The 27,830-nt window shown below is 43.8% G+C and overlaps 1 protein-coding gene across 3 annotated transcripts; it reads left to right on the top strand.

The window, feature by feature from the left end:
• Window positions 1-669: 669 nt before the first annotated feature.
• Window positions 670-27,830, top strand: LOC118362825 (guanine nucleotide-binding protein G(I)/G(S)/G(O) subunit gamma-2). Of its 3 annotated transcripts, XM_052486540.1 has the most exons (5): window positions 671-973; window positions 4,317-4,488; window positions 10,958-11,037; window positions 24,510-24,639; window positions 25,042-27,830. In XM_052486540.1, the coding sequence occupies exons 4-5, from the start codon at window positions 24,553-24,555 to the stop codon at window positions 25,168-25,170; spliced, it is 216 nt and encodes a 71-aa protein (XP_052342500.1). In that variant the 5' UTR covers window positions 671-973; window positions 4,317-4,488; window positions 10,958-11,037; window positions 24,510-24,552; the 3' UTR covers window positions 25,171-27,830. The 3 variants fall into 3 exon arrangements, with proteins under 3 accessions (XP_035599353.1, XP_052342500.1, XP_035599352.1); XM_035743460.2 differs by lacking the exon at window positions 4,317-4,488 and having other exon boundaries at window positions 670-973; window positions 10,963-11,037; XM_035743459.2 differs by lacking the exon at window positions 4,317-4,488 and having other exon boundaries at window positions 672-973.

Below are 27,830 nucleotides of genomic sequence, written 5' to 3'. Positions count from 1 at the left end.
GGTCCTGGCAGAGTTGTGCAGACTCAGGACAACTGAGCTTTGAAGGAATACGCAGATTTAAAGAGGAGTCCATAATTTGCTTTCTAATAATCATGATCTTTTCCTCAAAGAAGTTCATTAATTTATTACTGCTGAAGTGAAAGCCATCCTCACTTGGGGAATGCTGCTTTTTAGTTAGCTTGCGACAATATCAAAAATCAATTTGGGATTGTTCTTATTTTCCTCAATTAAGTTGGAAAAATAGGATGATCGAGCAGCAGTAAGGGCTCTTCGATACTGCACGGTACTGTCTTTCCAAGCTAGTCGGAAGACTTCCAGTTTGGTGTGTTGCCATTTCCGTTCCAATTTAACAGCACAGTGTCAGAGCAGGGAAGAAGAAGAAGGAAGATGAATATATTCCATAATACATTAACAATCTACATGCAAAGATGAAAAAGTCATGGGTGTCACTGTCAGCTGCACCGACAGTATGTGTTTGTTTACAGTCCGTGTTTACAAAAGACAGGCAAGCCTTTTCCTGTGGCCTCAGAGAAGCACTGTGTCTGATAGCTGACCAGAGAGAGAAAGAGAGGGGGGGAGGGGGAGGGAGGAGGGCTCCTGGTAGCTTCTTGTAGGCCGTGTGTAGTGTGGGGTTGGTGCTGGCTGAAGGGTGGAGACTGAGCAGCAGCGGAGAGGGCGTATGTCAGCTGGATCAGCAAGAGAGAGCAGCCAGAGCAGAGCAGGAGAGAGGGAGCCACAGCACAGCACAGTGAGGGAGTGTGTGTGTATGAGAGAGGGAGCCACAGCACAGCACAGTGAGAGAGTGTGTGTGTGTGTATGAGCGCGCCTGCCTGCCTTCCTGCTAGCCTGCCTGACTGTGTGAGTGTGTGTGTGTGTGTGTGTGTGAGAGGGAGAGTCAGTAAGCGTGTGGATACTACTCCACCAGACTGCATGTCTCTGGCGACACTAGGGGAGCAGCACACACATTACAGAGGTAAGACACACATTTCCACCATTTTCTAACCATTTCTTGATGTCTTTCCCTTTGTTTGGTTGTAAGACAAAGGCTTATTAGGGGAGGGTGTGCTTTAGAGGAGACGTTGATCTGTTTGTGTGCGTGTGTTGATTTACAGTCAGTGGTTGTGTCAGTGCTGTAGGGGAGAGAAAGATGCCTGTGTTCTGTTCCCTGGTCTCTACATCATGGAATCCCCTCCTCTTCCTCCTTCTAGATTAGGGAGGCTAAAGCCTCTGTATCTTTCTCTCTCTGGGGTGTGTTTATAATTTGCTCTCTTTGGATTTCTAATCTCTGTGTGTATGTGAGAGAGTGAGGGAATGAGAGAATGGAATTCTTTCCTCTTTTCCTATTCTTCCTTCTCCTGTCACATTGGACAGGTCTGTTGTATGAGGGAGAGAAATTAGGAGCATCTGGTTTGGGGAAAATTAGCATGAGGTGGGAGGTGAGAGATGGGGAGAGTTGAGGTTGGGGGGAAGGGAGAGGACTGGACGAGAGATGCTGCGAGAGAGAGAATGAGAGAGGATGGGGGGGCAGCTGAGAATGGAAGAGGAATCCCTCAACCCTCCCGTGGGTTCTCTGGTCGTTCCTATTCAGAAGGCAGTGGCCATTCAGTACTATTGGGAAATATAAGCACACACTGATGAGCTACAGATGCAGATACAAACAGACATTCACGCACATTCAGATGTATAGATGCACACGCACGCGCCCACACACACACACACACAAAACACACACAGTGCACGTTCACACTCTCACATCCCCAGTCAGCCATGTTAAGTGTGCTTCCATTATAAGACTCTCACTTAATACATCTGTATCTCAGTATCAGTTAGCCCTGTGTGGTGAGCATGTGAAAATGGTCTCACCGCCACTGTTAAGATAGATTAGTGTTTTCAGTCCTCGTATTATAGAGGCACACTATAAGTCGAGGGCCAGAATTGTGCTACCACTCCATTCCGGGGTGCTCAGCTCTTGTTGAGAATCAGAACAGAACCGACATGTTGGAGAAGGGACGTGTGTGTGCGAGCGTGTGCGTGTGTGTGTGGGGGGAGGGGGAGAGGGAGCGCCGAGCTGGCATGTTTTGCAGTGCTGGACTGGACTGGCTGCAAGGCCACATATTGTTTGATACACATTCATGTTGAGACTGAAACAATGGCACACTAAATGTCAACAGACTCCATTGCTACCCACTATGAGAAAAGGCAACAATGGACTGTGTGTGTAAGTGTGTATACACAGAATGCAAATTATACAGTGAAGTTCGGGGGCTCTCAATATTTTTCAGGCGGCCGCCTATAGCCCTAATAGGAAAGACCTGTCATTTAACTGTAATAAAAGTGTGTTACCTTTTCATTTGGCATGAATACAACCAGTCGTGATGTTTTAATCTTCTTGTCGAATACATCACTTCAAAAAGTAGGCTACCTGATAAATGGAAGGAGACATCTGTTACAAAACACCAAAAAGTGTAATGACATTTGATGATTGTCATTGGGTCTAGACTCTTGTAGCCTGAAGTAATTGATGTGTCTTGCTGACAAAAGGACGTTGTTGTAGAAAGAAAAATTGGGACACTTGAAAAGGGTCTAAGATATGGGGCATTCCCAGAATGATAAGTGCAGACCAATGACTGTGCAGCCACATGGGGGAGAAATGGTTTAAACCATGACACAGAGGTGGGAGTGTTCATTTTATTTGGATTAAGCTTTTATAAACAACAAATTACCATTATTTAGACACCCCCCAAAGTTGGACTTTGTTGCATGTAGTGGTTCTCATGTCTCATTCAGGGGGTCTGAGACCCACCTGGGCCCCCGTAATTCACACTCTGTGTGCATGATAGAGAGATAGAGTGAAAGAATACAAATGTAGGGAGACAAAAGGCCTTGACTTTGACAAAAGACTAATAATTTCTCAGTTTGTTACTTTTTCTCTCTTTTCATGAAATGCTCATTGTTGCCTTCCATTCCCAGTGGCCCCTTCTAAAAGACTACTGAGTCAGTGGCCTAGTTCTGGTTACAGTAACAAGTGGAGATGGTACAGTATAGAGGCCAAGACTGAGTGTCACACTTTATATTACTGCACTCTTGTTGTTTTGTCTGTGTCCCATAGGGTTCTTGTGCAGCAGAGGAATTGTCTAGTCTACTAAGTATTGCTCACCTAGGTTAAAACTCTGGTGCAAAATACTCTTCAGGAGGAGTGTAAATGATTAACGACTCATGATTAATGACTCATAACAACGTACAGGAACTCAAGTCCTTCTGCTCACCTAACCTAGAACTCCTTACAATCAAATGCCGGCCATATTACCTCCCAAGAGAATTCTCGTCAGTTATCGTCACAGCTGTGTACATTCCCCCTCAAGCAGACACCACAAAAGGCCCTCAAGGAACATCACTGTACTCTATGTAAACTGGGAACCATATATCCTTTGGCTGCATTTATTGTAGCTGGGGATTTTAACAAAGCAAATTTGAGAACAAGGCTACCTAAATTCTATCAGCATCTTGATTGTAGTACTCGTGGGGGTAATACACTCGGTCACTGCTACTCTAACCTCCGCGATGCATACAAAGCCCTCCCCCGCCCTCCCTTCGGCAAATCTGACCATGATGCCATCTTGCTCCTCCCGTTTTATAGGCAGACCCTCAAACAGGATGTACCACTGACTAGAACCATTCAACGTTGGTCTGACCAATCGGAATCCACGCTTCAAAATTGTTTTGATCACCCAGACTGAGATATGTTCTGGTCAGCCTCAGAGAACAACATTGATCTATACGCTGACTCTGTGAGTGAGTTTATTAGGAAGTGCATTGGAAATGTTGTACCCACTGTGACTATTAAAACTTACCATAACCAGAAACCGCGAATGGTGGCATTCGCTCAAAACTGAAAGCGCGAACCACCGCATTTAACCATGGAAAGAGGTCTGGGAATATGGCTGAATATAAACAGTATAGTTTTTCCTCTGCAAGGCAATCAGACCACGAAATGCCGTTACAGGGACAAAATGAAATCGCAATTCAATGGCTCAGACACAAGACGTACAGTGGGGCAAAAAAGTATTTAGTCAGCCACCAATTGTGCAAGTTCTCCCACTTAAAAAGATGAGAGAGGCCTGTAATTTTCATCATAGGTACACTTCAATTATGAAAAAAAATCCAGAAATCACATTGTAGGATTTTTAATGAAGTTATTTGCAAATTATGGTGGAAATTATGGTGGAAATAAGTAGGCCTCTCTCATGTTTTTAAGTGGGAGAACTTGCACAATTGGTGGCTGACTAAATACTTTTTTGCCCCACTGTATGTGGCAGGGTCGACAGGAAATCACAGACTACAAAAAGAAAACCAGCCTCGTCACGGACACCGACTTCACGCTTCCAGACAAACTAAACACCATCTTTGCCCGCTTTGAGGATAATACAGTGCCACCGTCGCAGCCCGCTAACAAGGACTGCGCCCCACCCCCCCTTCTCCGTGGCTGACGTGAGTAAAACATTTAAACGTGTTAACGCTGCTGGCCCAGACGGCATCCCTAGCCGCGTCCTCAGAGCATGCGCAGACCAGCTGGCTGGTGTGTTTACGGACATATCAATCACTACCTATCACAGTCTGCTGTCCCCACATGCTTCAAGATGGCCACCATTGAACCTGTACCATAGAAGGCAAGGGTAACCTAACTAACTGACTACCGCCCCGTAGCACTCGCTTCTGTCATTATGAAGTGATTTGAGAGACTAGTCAAGGATCATATCACCTCAACCTTACCGGCCACCCTAGACCCACTTCAGTTTGCATACCGCCCCAACAGGTTCACAGATGATGCAATTGCCATCGCACTGCACACTGCCCTATCCCATCTCCTACAGAATGCTGTTCATTGTCTACAGCTCAACATTCAACACCATAGTACCCTCCAAGCTCATCATCAAGCTGGAGGCCCTGGGTCTCAACCCTGCCCTGTGCAAATGTGTCCTGGACACTCTGACGGGCCGCCCCAGGTGGTGAAAGTAGGAAACAACTTCTCACTTCGCTGACCCTCAACACTGGGGCCCCACAAGGGTGCGTGCTCAGCCCCCTCCTGTACTCCCTGTTCAACCACAACTGGATAGCTATGCACGCCTCCAACTATATCGTCAAGTTTGCAGACGACACAAAAGTAGGTGGCTTGATCACCAACAACGATGAGACAGTCTACAGGGAGGAGGTGAGGGCACTCGGAGTGTGGTGTCAGGAAACCAACCTCTCACTCAACATCAACAAAACAAAGGATATGATTGTGGACTTCAGGAAACAGCAGAGGGAGCACCCCCTATCCACATTGAAGGGACAGCAGTGGAGAAGGTGGAAAGTTTTAAGTTCCTACACATCACAGACAAACTGAAATTATCCACCCACACAGACAGTGTGGTGAAGAAGGCGCAACAGTGCCTCTTCAACCTCAGGAAGCTGAAGAATTTTGGCTTGTCACCCAAAACCCTGCCAAACTTTTACAGAATTGAGAACTTTCTGTCGGGCTTTATCACAGCCTGGTACGGCAACTGCACTGCCCTCAACCGCAAGGCTCTCCCGAGGGTGGTGGGGTCTGCAAAACGCATCACCGGGGCAGACTACCTGCCCTCCATGACACCTACAGCACCCGATGTCACAGGAAGGCCAAAAAAAGATCATCAAGGACAACAACCACCCGAGCCACTGCCTGTTTACACCGCTACCATCCAGAAGGCGAGGTCAGTACAGGTGCATAAAAGCTGAGACCGAGAGACTGAAAAACAGATTCTATCTCAAGGCCATCAGACTGCTAAATAGCAATCAATAACCCAGAGAGGCTGCTGCCTACACTGAGACCCAATCACTGGCCACTTTAATAAATGGTTCACTTGTCACTTTAAATATTGCCACTTTAATAATGTTTTCATATCTTACACTACTCATTTTTGTATATACTGAATTTTATACTATCTATTGCACCTTGGTTATACCCCTCGTCCATCGCTCAGCCATATATTTACATGTACATATTCTCATTCACTCCTTGAGATTTGTGTGTATTAGGTAGTTGTTGGGGAATTGTTAGATTACTTGTTAGATATTATTGCACTGTCGGAACTAGAAGCACAAGCATTTCGCTATACTCACATTAACATCTGCTAGCCATGTGTATGTGTCCAATAAAATTTGATTTGATTTGAAATGTTTTCGATAGGCTGGATTGTGTGGATGATTGTATAATATGTTTTACATTATAAACTGGGTGATTCGAACTCTGAATGCTGATTGGCTGGCAGCCATGGTATATTAGACTTTAAATCACGGGTATGACAAAACATGTATTTTTACTGCTCTAATTATGTTGGTGACCAGTTTATAATAGTAACAAGGCACCTCGGGGGTTTGTGGTATATGGCCAATATACCACGGCTAAGGGCTGTATCCAGGGACTCCACAATGCGTCGTGGATAAGAACAGCCCTTAGCCATGGTATATTGGCCATATATCACACCCCCTTGTGCGTTATTGCTTCATTTTGTAATGTATTGCCAACTGCAGCCTTCTTGGCCAGGTCTCCCTTGCAAAAGAGACCCTGTTTCTCAATGGGCTTTTCCTGATTAAATAAAGGTGAAATATAATAATAATAACTGTAGCCTCGCATACTGTACTGTATCTATGGATTAGGGTTGGAGGTCTGCAGTCAATCAGACTCCCTGTCCAGGAAGTTAGATACTAATCATTAGTAAAGTATTTTTGCTGCCCCTAATCTAAAGTGAGCGCTATTTATGCTTAATAATAATCACACAACACAGTATATTTAAGGAAATAAACATACATTTGTGAATAACTAGCATACAAAAATGTAATGATAAATAAGTGGTGAGCAAACTGTTACCGGGAATGTATACGGACAGCCCTTTTATAACCTTTAAAGGACACATTTGACCTCATTACTTACCATTGCACAAGTAAAATTGTACAGTATATTGCACTTTTATAGTTGTATCTTGGTCAAAGGCTATGTTTGAAAAGAAAGGCCATGCCAAACCAGTTTTTCTTGAACATGCCATAACAATGTGCCTTGGTCCTGTTGTTTTTTTATGACACTACAAAGATCTATATTGTATCCTAGCAGCGCTTCCCTTCCATCTTTTTTTCTCCAAGTTATCAAACAGCCAATGGTATGTATGTGCCTTGCAGTCTTTTTGTCAGGCCTCGTAGTTTTAACAAGCTTTAGTACTAGTTTTATGATTCCCTCTGTGTAGCGCCTCCATATCTATCTGGACAGCATGGTTAGTTTATGTACTGAAACATTAAGAGCATACTCCAGTCCTGCACACTCTAAACAAGCCTGAATGTTTGTAAAATTGCTTGTGTCCTAAATGGAACCCTATTCCCTATTCAGTGCACTACTTTTGACCCGGACCCATAAATACTGTGCTGTATAGGGAATAGGGTGCCATTTGGGATTCAGACATTATTGTCAACAGTCTAGCGGAGTGAGTCAGACAGTGTTATTGTTGGCTGGCTGATTGATGCCAGAGGAAACTATGTTTATTCCTCCTCAACCGGAGCAACGTAACATAGCACTACATTCCACTCACTAGTGTACATATTTTGCCATGAGGTTGAGAGAAAATGTTGCAGTTTTACAGGTAATTTCCTGTACTTCTACACATTGTTGGCTTATGACCTGTTCATATGCTATCTGGGAAGGGGGGTGACTTCCAGTTGGCCAACCAACACACAAAAAAAGCCTTTAGGCTTTTGGTACGCCAGTGGTATGCCAGTGGGTATGCGCATTCGATGGCAACATATCTGTCTAATGGAAACTAGCTATCAGCAACATGCAGGGCTGGATTCATTTGGATAAAGGTATATGATCCCTATGGGCCCTGGTCAAATGTAGTGCACTATGTAGGGAACAGGTGAAATTCTCACTCAAAACTCTCTGAGCCCAGATAATTGTGCAATGTGCATCATCCCCAACACTGCTCACTGATAGAAGGCACATGGCCCCTGTAAAACCCTGTACCAGGGCTGTGTCCCAAATGGCACTCTAATCCCTATTTAGTGCACTACTTTTGACCAGGGCCCATAGAACCAGCACCCATAGCAGCCGATAGGACGCTGGTCAAAAAGTAGTGCACTTCATGTGAAGTCCATCCGTCAGTGCCATCCAGAGACAAAGGAACGCATCTACACACTACACCACACTAATGCATTTTTAAAATACTTCAGTCAATCTATTAGTATAGAATCTATAATAAAGATTATAATCCAAATGTGCACATACTCAAAGCTATCTGCATCTCTACCCTCCTTGGTCACTCTCATGCTTTCTCTAGCACCTGATCTAGAATTAGTCCTGTCTCTCTGACCCTTCACCATTTTACAATCCTATTCGTGAGGCAGGCCCCAGACCAGTTGATAATAATAACCTAAAATAACCACAGTATCTCCATGCCCTGGAGGCATGCCTGCTGTCTCCTCGGATCCCAGGGAAGGCATCATTTCCTGGGTCACTGCCCTCTCCCCTCCCCCTAAACCTTGGAGCCCATGTAGTCAGGCTGGGCATAGCAGTGCCTGCTGAGGCCAGGGGAGGGCACAGATGTCTGGGGTAATCTAATGGTGGTGGGGGGTGGTAGTCTGACTTTGATGGATACACTATAGGACAGGATCTATTTATGCACTAATGTTCAGCTGGAGCATCATAGAGACTAAAATGGCGTCTCAAATGGAACCTTATTCCCTTATGTAGCGTAGTACTTTTCAACAGTGCCCATAGGGTTTTGGCCATATAGGGAATAGGGTGTCATTGGAACACACCCATATCAACATCATCACAACCCTGTCCCATGAGTGTACAAGACCGGGTAGAAATCAGAAATGTGATGTCTGTGACTAATACTGAATAGCACAAGCACTACAGACTGTATACAGCACTAGTGGAGGTAGTAGAATTGATCATGTTGTTGTTATTATTGTTCTTGGTGAGCAAGACCCCTCTGAATATTCCACATACTTCTCACTTATAGTAATTATTCTGAAGCAAGCACACTATTTTTCCTGTTACTGTTTGTGCATGTCGTCATTGTGGTTGAGTTATGCTCCCGGGCAGAGCAGAGTAGTAGAATCTGGACTAAGAAGGATGTACAAGGGGCATCATGACTAGTGACCCAGTTCCCTTTCCTGCTCCTCTGCTCCCCTGTGTCCCAGCCTCCTCTCTTTCCCCCCCCATCCCTTCTAATGTCCCAGGCCTTCTGCACACACACACACACACCTCTGCCCCATGCTGCGAAGCCCAGGGTGTGAAATCAGGCAGGGGAGCTTCACGGCTTTTAAAAAAGCAACTAATCCCTTTGAAAACGGCATATGTGGCATCGATATAATTCAGAAACAGTCATTCTAGTGTCAACATTTTTCTTAAAACTGCATTGTTGGTTAAGGGCTTGTAAAGTAAGCATTTCACTGTAAGGTCTACTACACCTGTTGTATTCGGTGCGTGTGACAGTTTGATTTGATCATTGACTACAAAGTGTAAATAGGATAATTTTGGTCATAAAGTCAGTGTCATCTAAAACGAAGTTTGGAACATCTGTGCGTCTCGAAGGTTGGCCTTTGATTTGACGATGTCCATTTGCCCACTAACATGGTGTGAACAGCTGCGGTGATTGCTCTCTATCCAATAGCGTAGTGAGACAGACCTGCCTTGCAGCTCCGACTTTCTTTATATCAGACAACACACTTCGCACATTTTTTTAACTTGAGAAATACTGCACCAAACACCTTTATAGATGAAAAAGTGCACAACAAACACATCCTCAGCAAAAACCTCCAAATTAATTACAGATTTTTGTTGGCTTATTCTGGCTCATTCTGGAGATTTTAACTTCCGGGAAGTTAAATAGGCATCTACAGTGTCTCATGGGGGACAAACATCATTAACATCACTAACCGCAGAATTGGTTAGGAAACATACCTCCAAGACTGAAATGTCATTTTTCTAACAAGCAACAGAAAAACACACGTGCCAATTGGCGTGTTCAGTCGCTCTTCAATAAGTAATTTTATTAGAAGAGACTGGGAGACATGAGAGGAAAGAAGAGAGTAATTGCGAGAGTAAAGACAAAATAGACAGTGATAGAATTGGATGATGGATGACAGCATCTTCCAGCCCATTTGTTATGAGTGGAGTTTAACCACACTGGAAGGAAGTGACATGGACACATGATGCACTTAGGACCACATAAGCCTGGTTCAAACATGTGTCATTTGTCCTGATCTTCTGATTGTGCCCACATTTGTAGACAGGTGTAAAAGATTAAAAGACACATTGTGATCTGATTCTGATCAGATATTTTCTGAGCACATCCGGAGGTAGTCAGAAACGCATTGTGTCTGGATATCTTACAAGTGGTCACAATGCGGACACAGTGGACAAATATGAGACACACTTTAATACCATGTGTAAACATTTCTGAAAATGTGGGCACAATCAGTATGTGGAAAAGATCAAGACAAAGGATGCATGTTAGTGGAAGGTACAAACAAGGTTTAGTTGCTTTAACATTGTGTGAGGAGATGATTTGCGGTGGTGGGATTCCCTTCCGCTGCAGATCTGTTCTTGTAGAGTAATTGCCCCATTTAACAGAGGCAGCAGAAAACCAACTCACAGATGCATGAAGAAGAATGGATCCACTGGGGGGAGGGAGGGAGGGAGGGAGGGGGGAGACCAAGAGAGAGGGGAGGAGGGGACTTCAGTACTGTATATGGTGTAAGTGACCAGACAAGAGAGGCTACACAGGCCTCAATATAATTTAACTGGGATACAGCAGGCCTCTGATGCAAGGAAGAAGCATGCAGTCAGTGTCTGTACTTTACTATCTCTGTACTTTCTATATGCTGTGCTGTTCTGAATGACTGTACTCTGCTCTCTCTTACTCTCTCTCTCTCTCTACAGAGTAGGGCTGAACCAGAGTTCTGACAGAACTGCAGGCCAGGAGGACACCAGGACAGTGTGCGGCGGAGTGAGCAGACAAGGTAAGACGGAGAACACAGAAAAGGGCAGGCTGTAGAGCCTGCCTGCCTGAGAGCGTCTGTGCCACAATGCACATTGAGAAATGGGCGAGCCCGGGATATTAGAACGTGTGCATGAAGAATGAATGTGTCTGTGAGTCTTGTAATGTTACAGTGCGAAACTGAGGGAGATCCCATCTTACACATACTGTACTGTACTAACACGTTGTTCTGTACTTATACTTATTGTGTTCTCAACTATGAAGGTTTTTAAAAGTTGTGCCAATGATAAGTACTTGAGAGCTGTTCACAAAGGTGTCAGCGGAGAGAGATAAGGTCTGCGTCGCAAATGGCACCCTATTCCCTATATTGTGTACTACTTTTGACCAGGACCATTAAGGCAGTAGTGCTGCCCTATAGGGAGCATTATAGGGAATAGGGTGCCATTTGCCATATGGTGCCATTTGGGGCACAGCCAAAGTGTAGGAGGGTTTAGTCAGAAATAGTGCACTATACACAATTTGGGACACACTTAAGGTCTTTGCCCATTTAGAATGTCCCACGTTATCACTGTATAATAGAATGTCATCGTTATCAGCATGTTGACACCATGTGTAACATTTCAGAGTGGTATTTTGGACAGCAGATAGGACAGGGTTCAAGAGTGTTAACAGTCTAGACACTGATAGCCAAGACTCCATCCATTCATCCCCTATCTAGTCCTATTAAAAGATTAGGTTCAGGGACATATGTATCAAATTTCTCAGAGTAGGAATGCTGATTTAGGATCAGTTTGGCCTTTTAGATCACAATGAATACACGAACAGGGGGTTCCTGATCCTAGTTCAATACTCCTACTCTAAGACTCTTGATACATACGGCACAAGATCAGGAATCCTCTGGTACAAATGATTATTTCAGAATCTGGCAGTTGTCTATTCAAACAATTCAATACCAAGTAGGCTAATACGGCGCATTCGGAAAGTATTCAGCCCCTTGACTTTTTCAAAACTTTGTTACGCTACAGCCTTATTCTAAAATGTATTAAATAATTTCCCCCTCATTAATCTACACACAATACCCCATAATGACAAAGCAAAAATAGGTTTTTAGAAGATTTTGCACATTTAAAAAAAAATAAAAAATACACATTTGAAATAACACATTTACATAAGTATTCAGACCCTCTACTCAGTACTTTGTTGAAGCACCTTTGGAAGCAATTACAGCCTAGAGTCTTCCTGGGTATGATGCTACAATCTTGGCACACCTGTGTACATGGAGAGTTTCTCCCATTCTGCTCCTCTCAAGCTCTGTCAGCGTCGCTGCACAGCTATTTTCAAATCTCTCCAGAGATGTTCGATTGGGTTCAGGTCCGGGCTCTGGCTGGGGCACTCAAGGACATTCAGAGACTCATTCAGAAACATCCGCACAGCATGATGCTGCCAACACCATGCTTCACCGTAGGGATGGTACCAGGTTTCCTCCAGACTTGGAGGTTGGCATTCAGGCCAAAGAGTTCAATCTTGGTTTCATCAGACCAGAGAATCTTGTTTCTCATGGTCTCAGAGTCTTTAGGTGCCTTTTGGCAAACTCCAAACAGACTGTCATGTGCCTTTTACTGAGGAGTGGCTTCCTTCCGTCTGGTCACTTTACCATAAAGGCCTGATTGGTGAAGTGATGCAGAGATGGTTGTCCTTCTGGAAGATTCTCCTATCTCCACAGAGGAACTCTGGAGCTCACGTTTGCTCAGTTTGGCTGGGCGGCCAGCTCTAGAAAGGTCTTGGTGGTTCCATACTTGATGGAATGATGGAGGCCCCTGTGTTCTTGGGGACCTTCAAAACTGCAGAATTTTTTTAGTAACCTTCCCCTGAGCTGTGCATCAACACAATCCTGTCTTGGAGCTCTACGGATAATTCCTTCGACCTCATGGCTTGATTTTTGCTCTGACATGCACTGTCAACTGTGGGACCTTCAATAGGCAGGTGTGTGTTTTTCCAAATCATGTCCAATCAATTGATTTTACCTCAGGTGGAGTCCAATCAAGTTGTAGAAACATCTCAAGTATGATCAATGGTAACAGGATACACCTGAGCTCAATTTTGATTGTCATAGCAAAGGGCCTGAATACTTATGTCTATAAGGTATTTCTGTTTTTATATTTCATAAATTTGCCCAAATTTCTAACAACGTGTTTTCTCTTTGTCATTATGGGTTACTACGTGTAGATTGATGAAGATGTATTTTTATTTAATACATTTTTGAATAAGGCTGTAACGTAACAAAATGTGTAAAAAGTCAAGGGGTCTGAATACTTTCCGAATGCACTGTACACTAAACTATATTGTAGTGTTCAGCCATTCCTAATTGAATTGTTTCCATAAGACCTACATTCCCTGATACACTGCAGAAACCTTCAACAAGTGACTCGGGTATCTATCAACTGGCTGATGATAGTATGGCCTGTTTTGACATCTCCCATGAGCATTGAACATTATGATATTGTGGCCCCATTATAGCATTATTTGCATTATAGCATTATTTGAGAGTTGTTCAGAGTTTTGTCAATGAAGCCCTTGTCATGTAGTTTCTGCCCTATTTCAATTAGTGGGGTAACTTAAATTACATTCTCATGTTCATTTGGAAGACTAAGTCCGGGATTCAATCCAAGGCGAGTTGTAGGGAAGCGCATTGGTCTGTCTTAAATGCACCTTTTAAAGGCATTATTCCCGATGTTCACGAAGATCACATTCATAGTAAACGTCGCAAATGTTGGCTGAAGTGTACATTACCTTTAAAAGTCAAGAATGACTCGCTTCTCTAAAACAAACCTTGGAGGGCTTTATTTAATCTATATTGCTGAAGCATTACTCGATAGTAGCATTTGTCGGAAATTACCAATTGAGCCGACAAATGCAGAGTTTACCATGACTGCTGTCTCCACTAACATTTGCCATTACATTTCCATCATGCTGTAACTCAGAACTTTCGAACAGAGCCCTTAATCAGTAACCTTCTGTTGGTCCAACATATGACGTGGCCCCTGGGGACATCACCCTCACAGTGCTGGTCTTCCTGACACCCATCAGGGGCCAACATGGAGAAGGGCAGGCATATGGCCTCCACAGAGGGGACCCAGATGAGAACAGATTATTATTATATAGTGTTCCAGCCAGGTTACAGATTATAACACCCTGCTCACAAATATAAATACATACAATGGGCCTTACTCTGTGTTACCTCTCTGAATTAATTATCGTTGTAGTATTCACTAATTCTAGCGTTTTTAGTATAGTATAGTCCCAGTCGGCATGAGAAAAAACATTGCAGCCCCGCCCGCCTGTGGGGAAAACAACCTGTGGATACCTACAGTAGGCCACAGTAAAATCTTAACCTTTTTCAAGTGCAATTTTCTTCTTGTCTGCTTGTTTTCATCAATTACAAAACTCCATTTAAGAAAAGTACAACATGTCCAAAGATTACTTTTCAACATTGCATACTCCTGAGCATTCTCACTACTTAATATTGTCGGGCTGCCCTCATGCCCCTTTTCATGAAAGTGCTTGCAGCCATGTGAGTGAGTGAGTGCTAGCAGCCATGTGAGTGAGTGAGTGAGTGCTAGCTAGGTACTGTACCAACCGGACATTAAGCTAGCCAAGACCAGCAACACAAACAAACAGACTTTACTAAACAAGTTAAATGTCTTGCCTGTGATGAAATGTTTTCCACACACATTGCTACATGTAGCCTACTTGGACACCGGTTCCCCACATTTCCCACTCTCCCACGCCGATTAGCCTGAAGCAACTGGGCTCTTCTCGTAAGCTCTATTTCCCTATGTGGGAGCATTGCGAACCGTCGGTCGGGATTTTGGACCTTGTTACATGTCAATTGAACAACACAGAAGCTTTCCGGCATGTTTGTTGAAGAGGTTGGCTCTTTTACAACGGGGGTCATTGGGAAAGAATGTGTGTTTCCCCCAATTTGTATCGTTTCAATTTGCGGGGGTACAGGTTAGTCGAAGTAATTGAGGTAATATGTACATGTAGGTAGGGGTAAAGTGATTATGCATAGATAATAAACCGTGAGTAGCAGCAGCGTAAAAAGGGGGACAATGCACATAGTCCGGGTAGCCATTTGATTAACTGTTTAGCAGTCTAATGGCTTGGGAGTAGAAGCTGTTAAGGAGCCTTTTAAACCTACACTGAGAGCTCCAGTACAGCTTGCCGTGCGGTAGCAGAGAGAACAGTCTATGACTAGGGTGGCTGGAATCTTTTGGCACCGCCTGGCACCGCCTGGTATAGAGGTCTTGGATGGCAGGAAGCTTGGCCCCAGTGATGTACTGGGCCATATGCCCTACCCTCTGTAGCACCTTGTGATCGGATGGCGAGCAGTTGTTGCAGCTGCATAGCTTTTTGAGGATCTGGGGACCCATGCCAAATCTTTTCAGTCTCCTGGGGGGAATAGGTGTTGTCGTGCCCTCTTCACAACTGTCCTGGTGTGTTTGGGTCATGACCCACTCCACTACAGCCCCGTTGATGTGAATAGGGGTGTTGCCAGGCCCGCCTTTTCCTGTAGTCCACCATCAGCTCTTTTGTCTAGCTCACATTGAGGGAGAGGTTGTTTTCCTGGCACCACACTGCCAGGTCTCTGACCTCGTCCCTATAGACTGTCTCAACGTTGTCGGTGATCAGGCCTACCAACATCATGTCATCAGAACATGTCATGATAGACAGTCAATCAATCAAATGTATTTGTAAAGCCCTTCCTACATCAGCTGATGTCACAAAATGCTGCACAGAAACCCAGCCTTGAAACCCCAAACAGCAAGCAATGCAGGTGAAGAAGCATGGTGGCTAGGAAAAACTCCCTCCCCAGTTGTGTGTGAACAGGGAGTACCGGAGGAGACTAAGCGCTCACCCCTGATGGACACCCGTGTTGAGGATCAGCATGGCAGATGTTGTGTTTTCCCTACCCTTACCACCTGGGTATTAAATGAATATATTCAGTATTCAATCAATCGATATCTTCATTGTCCTGATTGGGAAAAGTGTAGTGCAGTCAGGGTTACAACAATAAAAACAACATTCATTCAAATGTGTGACAGCCATCCAAATAATATACACATAAGATAAATAGTGAGATTGGTTACAGTCTTAAAATCATAAAATAGGAGCAGTTTAAAGGAGGCAATCAGTAGTTGCTCTATAGTACATATATTTTGGACTTAGAAATTAATGGTATGGACCCATTGATTCTTGAAGAATACAACTTATGTTATGTGACTTATAGCTTAAGAATATAGCCTCATGATCTTAGATCAACTGTCGTACCCCATCAGCACAGTAGTAAGTACTTCTGGTGTTCAATTTTTAAGCCATTTAAACATTTATTTTTTGGCTTCATGCGGTTTAAAAGTTAGCTTGTCAGAGGTGCCGGACTCAACAGTAGTTGATATGCATTGGAGCACTGCGATTGGTTGCCCAAAATTCGTGGGCAGGGCTTAGTGAAGGGTAAATTCTGACATCTTTATACACCTTTGCCTTTGACCCTTCACTCAGCCCCACCCATAATTTTGAGAGATCAATCACAGCGCTCCAATGGATAGCAACTGTTGTCGAGTCCGACACCTCGGACAAGCTTTGTTTCAAACACATGAAAGCCAGTGAGGGCATCTAACTTCCTGCAATTTTACACATTTTGCTATGGGGCAAATAGAAACATTTGCAGTAATATAGCTTATCTCATGCTATTCTACACATTTTGCCATGAAGTTAAGAGAAAATGTTGCTGTTTTAAAGCTATTTTCCTGCAATTCTACACATTATGTCATGGGGCAGAGAGGTAAATGTAAATTTTTATAGCTAATCTCTTGCTATTCTACAGTACACATTTTGCCATGAGGCTGAGAGAAAATGTAGCATTTTTAAAGCAAATTAAAGCTCAAATATAGGTTTGTTGACTGTGATAAGGCATTGGATTATGAGCTGTCTTGTAAACTAAATTAACAAATGCAATAGGCAGTGCCGTGGTGCATTTAGCCACAGAAGCACAATACAGTCATAGAAGCCTCAATACAGTCACATTGATGGAGTATTGGGGTTGTGGCTTTCAGTTAGTTATTTTTGGCAACCCATCCCGTGAGAATGAATGTCATTCCAGTTCATCTGTTCTGTGATATTTCATCACATCTCACTAACCCAGTGCACTGCTTGCTATTAAATCTATCTGATGATATTTCCATGTTTAGGTAAAAATATAAATAATGCCCCGTTTGGAACACTGACAAGTAAAGAGCATAGAAAACATTTCATAGTAAAATAAAAAATGTGTTTTTGCTCAATCTGATTGGGTGGGCCTGGCTCCTCAGTGGGCCTGTGCCTATGCTCTTGCAACATACCCATGAGTTTCATGATTAGCAAGGGTAGTCTGTGTTTAATTTCATTGTGTTAGATCATTGTGAGGGAATTTCGGCAGTGGTTGAATGGAGAATTGGGCTTCCCTAGAAAATGACCAAGATTGCAACAGTAACCAAGGGGGTGGGGCTTAGAGAATGGTCACCTGGGACCACCCATACATTAAATGCATGCAGCATGAATAACTGTAACTCACCTGGGATAAAAGCATCTGCTAAATTACATATATTTTTGTATGTTACCTCAGGTACACTGTGTTCGGTGGTAGAACCAGACTGAATAAAGCATGATAGGGAGGTAGCTGACCAGCTGAGCCACACAGCACCACCTCAGCATGCTGTGGCTGCAGCTTACTCAGCAGACATACTGAAGTCCGGTCCTTGTCCCTGTCACAGACATACTTCAGTGCATGGGCTGCCTCCCAAATGGCACCTTATTCCCTTTATAGTGCACTATTTTTGACCAGAACCTTATGTGGTGCCATTTGGGGCACATGGACTCTGTTACAAATACAATAAAAAAGAATGTTACAGCCCCTGCTAAAACTATAGACTACCTCACATCCAGTACATCCAGTACTTCCCTTGATGTGGCAGTAATTGTGAATAAACACCACGCAGCCGTCATACCGCTCAGGAAGGAGACACGTTCTGTCTCCTAGAGATGAACGCACTTTGGTGTGAAAAGTGCAAATCAATCCCAGGAGAACAACAAAGGACCCTGTGAAGATGCTGGAGGAAACAGGTACAAAATTATCTACAGTATATCCACAGTAAAACAAGTCCTATATCGACGTAACCTGAAAGGCCGCTCAGCAAGGAAGAAGCCACTGCTCCAAAACTGCCATAAAAAAGCCAGACTATGGTTTGCAACTGCACATGGGGACAAAGATCGTACTTTTTGGAGAAATGTCCTCTGGTCTGATGAAACAAAAATAGAACTGTTTGGCCATACTGACCATTGTTACGTTTGGAGGAAAAAGGGGGAGGATTGCAAGCCAAAGAACACCATCCCAACTGTGAAGCACGGGGGTGGCAGCATCATGTTGTGGGGGTGCTTTGCTGCAGGAGGGACTGGTGCATTTCCAAAAATAGATGGCATCATGAGGATGGAAAATTATGTGGATATATTGAAGCAGCATCTCAAGACATCAGTCAGGAAGTTAAAGCTTGGTCACAAATGGGTCTTCCAAATGGACAATGACCCCAAGCATACTTCCAAAGTTGTGGCAAATTGGCTTAAGGACAATAAAGTCAAAGTATTAGAGTGGCCATCACAAAGCCCTGACCTCAATCATATAGAACATTTGTGGACAGAACTGAAAAAGCATGTGCAAGCAAGGAGGCCTACAATCCTGACTCAGTTACACCAGCTCTGTCAGGAGGAATGGGCCAAAATGCACCCAACTTAATGTGGGAAGCTTGCAGAAGGCTATCTGAAACATTTGACCCAAGTTAAACAATTTAAAGGCAACACTACCAAATACCAATTGAGTGTATGTAAGCTTCTGACCCACTGGGAATGTGATTCTGACATTATTCTGACATTTCACATTCTTAAAATATGTGGTAATCCTAACTGACCTAAAATAGGGAACTTTTACTAGGATTAAATGCCAGGAATTGTGAAAAACTGAGCTTAAATGTATTTAAACTTCCGACTTCAACTGTATATGTAGCTAAAACAATTGAGGGATATCTGAATTATCTTAACCTGTCAAAAGTGAATCCCTGCTCTGCAGTTTGTCTCCTCAGATTGAGGACAATGTACATTAAAGAGCAACTGCCCCTAAAAAACGACTTTTCAAACAGCCTATGTGGCCTTGGTATTAGTCAGAAACATTTACTCTACTGTCAAAATTGACTACAAATCAGAGAGCCAGGGTTATGCAACCCAGGGTTACGTAACCTTGAGTTCTCTTTCAAATAATCATTTTGATGTATCACATGTGGTGATATGGCCAACTCCCATATCACAAGAAACATGCTCTCTGAAGCCAGGGAAGTCCCAACATCAGTAACCCTCAGAGGGAGAAAAGCTGCAGAAAGCCCATCGGGAAAAAACACATAACAAAGTAAGGGAAACCCTAATAAATCTCAGCATAATGAGACATGTCCCAAACACATTGTCCAAGAGGTCAACTCCTCTGTAGGAGACAGCCCTTCCCTTGCCATTATTAATCAATATAATGGTCCCAAGGATCAGGCAGGATACAGTCGAAAAGGCCCTCTTCTGAGGGTGGTTGCCCAATGAGCAAAGAGCATGACACCCTTGCCCTAGCTTTCTTATAATTCAAGTAGATGCGAACCGCACGTACTGGACAACGATTAGGCGACAGGCGAAAAGCCATAGGCTCCATGGTGTGGCAATGGATAAAAGTCATCCCTAGCCAAAGATGGGTTTAGGAACATTAACCTGAAAACCCCTGGGCAGACTGTGCGAACAGTGGCTGGTAGAACATAGTCCACGCATATGCTTATGTAAAGCAAAAAAAGGAGGAATATGACATTATCAAGCTTTTCAGCGGCTAATAGATGCCGTGATAAAGATTGTAAGCACAATAGTGACACCCCAGGACGAGCTAAAAGCTTAGAGACTGGGCATAAGCGACATGCCCCACTTAGAGACTGCACCACAGTTATGGATAATCTGTATCACTGTCGGGACCTTGGCAGGCTGAGAACGTGGCAAAGGGAGGGACCTTAACCTTAACCTTCTCTCCGTCCAAAAGGACACAGGACGTGGACAACTGATTGTGGGGAGGAACAATCTGTATAGTCACACAACATCTCCACGACAAAAAATGCACCAACTGTAAAACCAGAGTGTGCATAAGCAGCTGGCACTCTTTTCCAAGAGTCTCGGGCCTGTCTTTCATTTTTTTTTCTTCTGCCTGTGCCCACGAAAGCTAAAGCATCTGGGTGAGGATGGAGAATTGCTTTTTCTCTCTAGGATTTAAGCCCTGCATGACAATAGCTACCAGGACTGGTCGTGGTCAGGGTTATAACTGCTGACCGGGAAATCACTTGTCATCGAGGGCTCGATGACATGTTATGGGATGGGGTCTCCCCTATTGGATCGTGGCTTCTACCAGGCTACAGTAGGTCAATCTGGAAAGATACGGGAAGCAGGCTTTCTTGGGAAAGAGCAACCAGCGCCATGATGCATGACGTCGGGCAATATATCTGAAGGACAGTTACATAACTGGGATATCTTGGCCCCGTTCCATGGAGGAGGGTTGTCATGAGCAAAGACGCTTACTCAGCCACACGTGCGATGGGGATGTAGAGCAGGCAGCGGCCCAGTTGCGTGAACCAATCGCTGTAAAAACATGACGAGGAAAAGCCCAAGCTTTGTGGGCTCGGGAGTACCAAAAGATAGCTGTCTAGGGTTCTGACGCCTGTGAGGTTGCGGTCCCCCCGTCTTTTCCCTGAGACCCAGAAACTAAAGTAAGGAACAACAATACTGACTGATGTCTAGCTCAATGGAGAGTGTTCTCCATAGCAGAGCTAAGTCGTCTTCGCCAAGAATCCCGAAGAGAGGGGGTAGGGCAGAGAGCTGTAGGCCTTGCTGCACTTCATACATCCCATAGGAGGGGTAGAGGGGCAGATCCTTGCTGTGGCTGCAGCGTAAGACTTCTTCCCTATAGGTTTGGCCTATAGAGTCTTGGCAGACTGCAGCATCGCCAGGGACCTCAGTCCCCCAAGGCCAGCTTGTTGCCCCTTCCCAGCTGTGAGGCTGGCGCGAGCTGCAGAGGCCAATGGGCTGCCACGGTGCCCAAGTCTGTGGGGCAAGCAGAAATTGAAGGCTTCAACTCCTTTTTGCACATGGCACACTTCTTCCACATAGAAGCGACAGTGGGCCTAAACAACTGGGGCATCCAGGAGATCAATTCTCCCTTTGTCTGTTAAGCTGGATAGCCTCAGCTAAAGTGCCCTTTCTCCCACCACCACTAGGCTCATGGTACAACCACAGCCTTGGATGGCACTACAGGACGAATGGAGGCTCAGGTCTGTAACCATACAGATCTCTTCCAAAGCATCTGGGTCTAGGGTCTCCTAGTTCAGTTGGTTCCCCACCTCCTCCAGTAACTCATAAAATAAGCCAACAATAAAGAGGTCACGTTGAGGGCCTTGTACGTTCTCTGAAAAACGGAAGCAGTAAAGTGCTCCGCTATCCTAGGGAGTGAAGCGCTGGTGTTGTTAGTAGAACAACGAAAGGGGCTGAAGTGTCGAGCCAGTGACAGCTCCACCATGGGAGTGTTGCCTAACCTGGATTCCTTTATATTGTGCATGTCCAGCTCCGGGGTACGCTTAGCAAGAATCCTGCGAGTGAGGGGTTATTCTACAAGCTCTTATTTTCACTGAGGCAAGCTGGTACTGCGGGAAGCAGTTCCTTTATCAGGCTGTATGGTACTGGAGTCGCTTCCCATCATTCAGGTAACTTAAAGACCTGATCCCCTACAGAAGACGACCACTCGATGTTGAGTCAGGCAGCAATCCACTTGCAGACATGAAGGAGCCCAAACTCCACTGGAGGAGGGGCAGCTCCACTGCTCTCGGGCCATCAGGTGTGTGGGCCTGAGAGGGCGGGAGAATGGGGTCGTCAGCGCAGGAGTTGTGGACTATCTCGAGGAACTCCATGAGATTAATTCCATTGTCGTCCTCTTCATCCCCTAGCTCGCCTTCCGCTGACACTAGTCAAGCCTATCCATGACGTTGCCCTAACTGGGCTCGTTTACTGAGAGCTGAGCCTCAACTGTCGCTGTTGGCTCGGAGGCAAGAAGGGCTATCGAGATAGATGCACGTTTCAGCTTCCTCTTCTGACCTGAAGCTGTATCCACAAAATGCCTCAGAGTAGAAAATTGGTCATAAGTGCTGAGAATAGAGACATTTTACCTCTACTCTTATGGGTAAAAATGAAAGCTATGCATGAAGCCTCTTTAGTCATAAGAGTCCCAGCTAGTCCCACCTAGCGTATTCTAGCTAGCAGCTGATTCCCCTTACGAAAAGAGATCAGAGTACAGTTTAACTGTAGTACAATGCAGTATAAATGCAGTTAAAGTGAAGTCTCACTACAGTTATTCTGCAATTACTGCATCCAAAATCTGTCCAAAATAATACATGCAAAATACCAGTCGATTGCAGTTACTGCACTTTTACTGCAGTTTCCAAATGGCAATCTTGTTTTTGTAAGGGTCATGGTGAAGGTATGCCGTGGCTAGCTCATTGCTGGCTGAAGGAAACCGAGTGACCGAGTTAGCCTTCAGAAAGAGTGCTCCCGTGACCGACGGTGCCGTGAAGGCAGAGAGGGTTGGTCTAGCTAACACAACGGGTGAACGAGACTAGGGATCTAGCAATGCTACTATGTTGCAGGTAAGGTAGCCTTGCAGCATTGGCTAAACGAGTCTCAATAGCTAGCAGTGACACTGGCTACCAACAGAGACTGAGAAGAAGAAATTGGAATTTCTACTCAAAAGCAAAAACTGTCCGGTTAGTACTCAACTTCTCGACAGGGTCTGAAGAATTACGCTCAGCGGCGATATCCTTCAACCCACATGAAAAATACTACAGTTTACTGTAGAATGCTACAGTATTACAATGTAATTCTGTAGCAAACTGTAGTGTACTGTATAATTCAATACTACACACTTTAGTATCCCTCGATCATGTGTAGTACTTACTATGGAATGTTATATTATACTTGATCATACTTTTGTAAATTCTACAGTCTTATCCACAAAAAAACACTAGTAAATACTACAGCAATGTCAGCAAAAACACTACAGTCTGTGGTAACTGGTTTGGGCTGGACCCTGTGGTTGAGGCAGATCAGGGACAGGGTGCGGCCATGCTGCATCAGCAGTGGAAACTGGCCCCCCTACAGGGCTGTCCCTAAGACATCCACATGGACAGGTGTGCCACAGTGATATGGACAGGTGTGGTGCTGTGGTGTGCCACTGTGGGACATCAATATTGATGTTCCAACACCACGCAGAGATCTGAGATAAATCTTTAACAACACACTGACTCATCTGATCCCACGGTGAGCCCTACCCTGCTGCGTCATGGGGCAGAGTGGTAGGAGACCCTGATGGGATTAAGCACTGGGGAAGGCCAGTCAGTCACACAGACACACACCATACACACACAGCAACATGTAATTGGGGCACTTTTTGAATTTGACCTTCAAAGTATCCTGGATGTAACCTTTGGTGTAATAAGGTCACTGTCAGGGGATCAGCACTGTGTCAACTGATGAGTCGGATGATCATCACTGTGAATATTGTAAATAGAGATGATCAAGCTGTGTCTTTGTCATCAGATTCCTATTGATGTTCAATGGTGGCAATAATGCAGCCTGTTCATGTTTCATAAATTCAGATCCCTATTCCCTATACAGCGCATTACTCTTTACCATGGTCAAAAGTAGTGCGCTGTGTGGGTAATAACGTGCCATTTGGGACACAGCCTGATAGAGGGAATCAGACTGCTACCTGAAACTACTACAGCAGGGGAGTAGTACTAATTTATTGCTTAGCAATGCTGACTGAGAGGACAACTTGTGTATCCTACACACACACCATACACCAGAGACAGACTACTGTACATTGATTTATGATACGACCAACACAGTGAGCAGGGATGGCTGTTACTAAATTCTCTCACATGCACCACCAAGCAGACTGGAGGGTAAAACCTGTTTTATGACCCTATGACACACGCCATCCCTATGGTCAGCACATAATTGCAGTTCCTTGAAGCACACACCAAATAACATTCGTACTGGCTGCAAACCTAACAATGGACAAAGCAATGTCCCCTCGGTCTCTCTCTCTTCACACTATCTTTTTGTCCCACCCCCTCACTGTCATGTGCTGCCTAGCAACTGCCACCATAAATAATATGTCTGTGTGTGTCTGCGGTGTGTGTGTGTGGATGAATCTCTCCTTCAGTATACTCTTTTGTATTGTCAGCGTGCCAACTAAGATCTTCTCCCTTGAATAGGATTTTATCTCTAGTGCCTGTATGTATTTGGATTCATTAGGAACCAAAACTTTCTTCTCTCTCCCCACCACAGACAGACAGACAGACTACACAAGGCCTTGCTCAGAAGCCCTATCATGGCGTCCAACAACACAGCAAGCATCGCCCAGGCCAGGAAGCTGGTAGAGCAGCTGAAGATGGAGGCCAACATCGACAGGATAAAGGTGAGAAATTAGGCCTACATCCCTGGCTAAGAGGATAACAGACATAACAGATATAGGAGAAATCTGTAGCATCCCTGCCCAAAAAGATATAGCAACCTTACCGATATTGGAGGCATCACTTGCCCTTTACATTACAGCATGGAAGACGTTGTAACATTGTGATATGGTAGTAACAACAGGTTATAATGACCATTTTATTAGCACTTTAGTCTGTGAGTTAATGTAAAGGTACCGACCAATCTGTTGTGTGGAATCTAACTCAAACTGTGTGTGTGTGTGTGTGTGTGTGTGTGTGTGTGTGTGTGTGTGTGTGTGTGTGTGTGTGTGTGTGTGTGTGTGTGTGTGTGTGTGTGTGTGTGTGTGTGTGTGTGTGTGTGTGCGTCCTGCTCTCTTTCATTACAGGTGTCCAAAGCAGCAGCAGACTTAATGTCATACTGCGAAGCCCATGCCAAAGAAGACCCGCTCCTGTCGCCGGTGCCCGCATCCGAAAACCCTTTTAGGGAGAAGAAGTTCTTCTGTGCCATCCTGTAAACAGGATGTGGTTTATTTGGTCTGCTCATCTTGGGACATGAACGAGGACGTTCAATATGTAGACATCTTCTAACAGGAGGGCTTGGTGAAGTACTAGTGCCCCTTTCTCTACAATGGCACCTAAAAGAGTGCAATTAAAAACCACAGAGTAACACGTTACCATTTACAGAGGTTAAGGGGTGTGCAGCATGTTTGATGGATCCATCTGTGTAGTCAGATTACAACAGAAGATAAGTGTGGTTATCCACCCAAAAACATGATGGACAACCAATCAACCAAGTCTTCAGGTTGTGTAGGGTTTTTAAAAATGAAGGAAAAAACAACAACAAAATATTGTGTGGTTCTTTTGGAACTTGAAATCCAAGTGTTATGTTCAATGGTTTGTGGTGGGCTGGGTAGGGTAGGTGTGCTGGGTAACTGAGCTGCTTACCACGAGATATTACCACCTGTGTATCTGAATGTTTTTATTTTTGTTGTTTATTTCATGTTGATTTTGATTCTGAGGTTCATTGGTTTGGCTTATCACTTAGATATCTTTCTATTATTGTACAGTACCAGTCAAAGGTTTGGACACACCTACTCATTCAAGGGTTTGTATTTATTTTAATATTTTCTACATTGTACAATAATAGTGAAGACATGCAAACTATGAAATAACACAAATGGAATCATGTAGTAACCAAAAAAAGGGTTGAACAAATCTAAATATATTTTATATTTGAGACTCTTTAAAGTAGCCACACTTTGCCTTGATGACAGATTTGCACATGCATGGCATTCTCTCAACCAGCTTCACCTGGAATGCTTTTCAAACAGTCTTGAAGGAGTTCCCAAATATGCTGAGCTGCTTTTCCTTCCCCAAAGCAAGTCTCTTCTTCTTATTGGTGTTCTTTAGTAGTGATTTCTTTGCAGCAATTCGACCATGAAGGCCTGATTCACGTAGTCTCCTCTGAACAGTTGATGTTGAGATGTGTCTGTTACTTAAACTCTGTGAAGCATGTATTAGGGTTCCAATTTCTGAGGCTGGTAACTCTAATGAACTTATCCTCTGCAGCAGAGGTAACTCTGGGTCTTCCTTTCCTGTGGCGGTCCTCATGGGAGCCAGTTTCATCATAGCGCTTGATGGTTTTTGTGACTGCACTTGAAGAAACTTTCAAAGTTCTTAAAATGTCCCGGATTGACTGACCTTCATGTCTTAAAGTAATGATGGACTGTCATTTCTTTTTGCTCATTTGAGCTGTTCTTGCCATAATATGGACTTGGTCATTTACCAAATAGGGCTACCCCCCTACCTTGTTATAACACAACTGATTGGCTCAAACTCTTTAAGAAGGAAAGAAATTCCACAAATGAACTTTTAACAAGGCACACCTGCCAATTGAAATGCATTCCAGGTGACTACCTCATGATGCTGGTTGAGAGAATGCCAAGAGTGTGCAAAGCTGTCATCAAGGCAAAGTGTGGCTACTATGAAGAATCTCAAATATAAAATATATTTTGATTTGTTTAACCCTTTTATGTTACCACGTGATTCCATATGTGTTATTTCATAGTTTAGATGTCTTCACTATTATTTTACAATGTAGAAAATAGTCAAAATAAAGAAAAACTAGAATGAGTATGTGTCCAAACTTTTGACTGGTACTGTATGTGATTACTGAAACGGCTGTTTAAACTTTTCTTTTTTTTACATCCGAGTTGGTGAAAGCTTTTTAATGGAAAGTTTGAACATTTATTTCAGTGATATTCTTTACAGACATGTTTCTTTAAACCTCTGAGAATAGTTTTTTCTTCAGTATCTAAACATATATCTGGCAATGTGATACGGTATTTGTTTCCTTCAGATACAAGCTCTCTTTTTACTATTTGTATAAAAATGCTAGCAAGTAAACTGTGTTGTGCTGTGCGTTCTGAATGTTTGTGTTGATATCATTAATAATTGCATGAAATTATCAAACAACAATTTTTTCTTTTGTTTTAATGTAGAGATTGTATGAACAAGGCAGCCTCTGTCTGGTAGTGCCAACTGTATTAAAATGATAATAATGATTCAACATGGACTCCATAAAGACATCTCTGTCATGGGAAAAACTAAAGTGACGTAACTGAGCTGCAAGCCGATGATGAATTTCACAATTGCTTAACATTAGATTAAGGTTTACCTCTAATGTTAGGCTTAGGGTTAAAGTTAGGGTTAGATTACATTTTTTAGTTTAAAATAGGGTCAGTTTTAGGTTTTGACTAGTTGGGCAGTTAATGGGATGCTGGTCAGAAATGTCCCTTAAATTTAGTATTTTGGGGGTTTGGGTCAGGGTTAGTGTTTTGGGTGGTGGGATATGTACAGCACTTTGAACATGAAGCTATTAGTTGAAGTATTAGACAGCGATGACCATTTCCATTCACATGCCCCAAGATCGTGAGGGCTATTCATGAAACCATATCAAATGTATCAATCACCCTTTCGAGTAGATATCCAGTAGATAATCCCATACTGTGCAGAATCTATAATAGGTGATTGATAATTGCTGAACCATAGTTTTAGTTGAATAATTGTTCCCTTCATCACAAAACAAAAGGTAGGCTGACACATATTATGGGGTACATTCAGATTTATAATCTTGCCAATTGTCCATATGCCTAAATAAATGAATGAAGTTGCA

The sequence above is a fragment of the Oncorhynchus keta genome, chromosome 29, assembly GCF_023373465.1.
Source record: "Oncorhynchus keta strain PuntledgeMale-10-30-2019 chromosome 29, Oket_V2, whole genome shotgun sequence".
In the NCBI taxonomy this organism is placed as follows: Eukaryota; Metazoa; Chordata; class Actinopteri; order Salmoniformes; family Salmonidae; genus Oncorhynchus; species Oncorhynchus keta.
The sequence above is the reverse complement of the archived record's forward strand: the minus strand, read 5'-3'. Positions and strand labels throughout refer to the sequence as shown.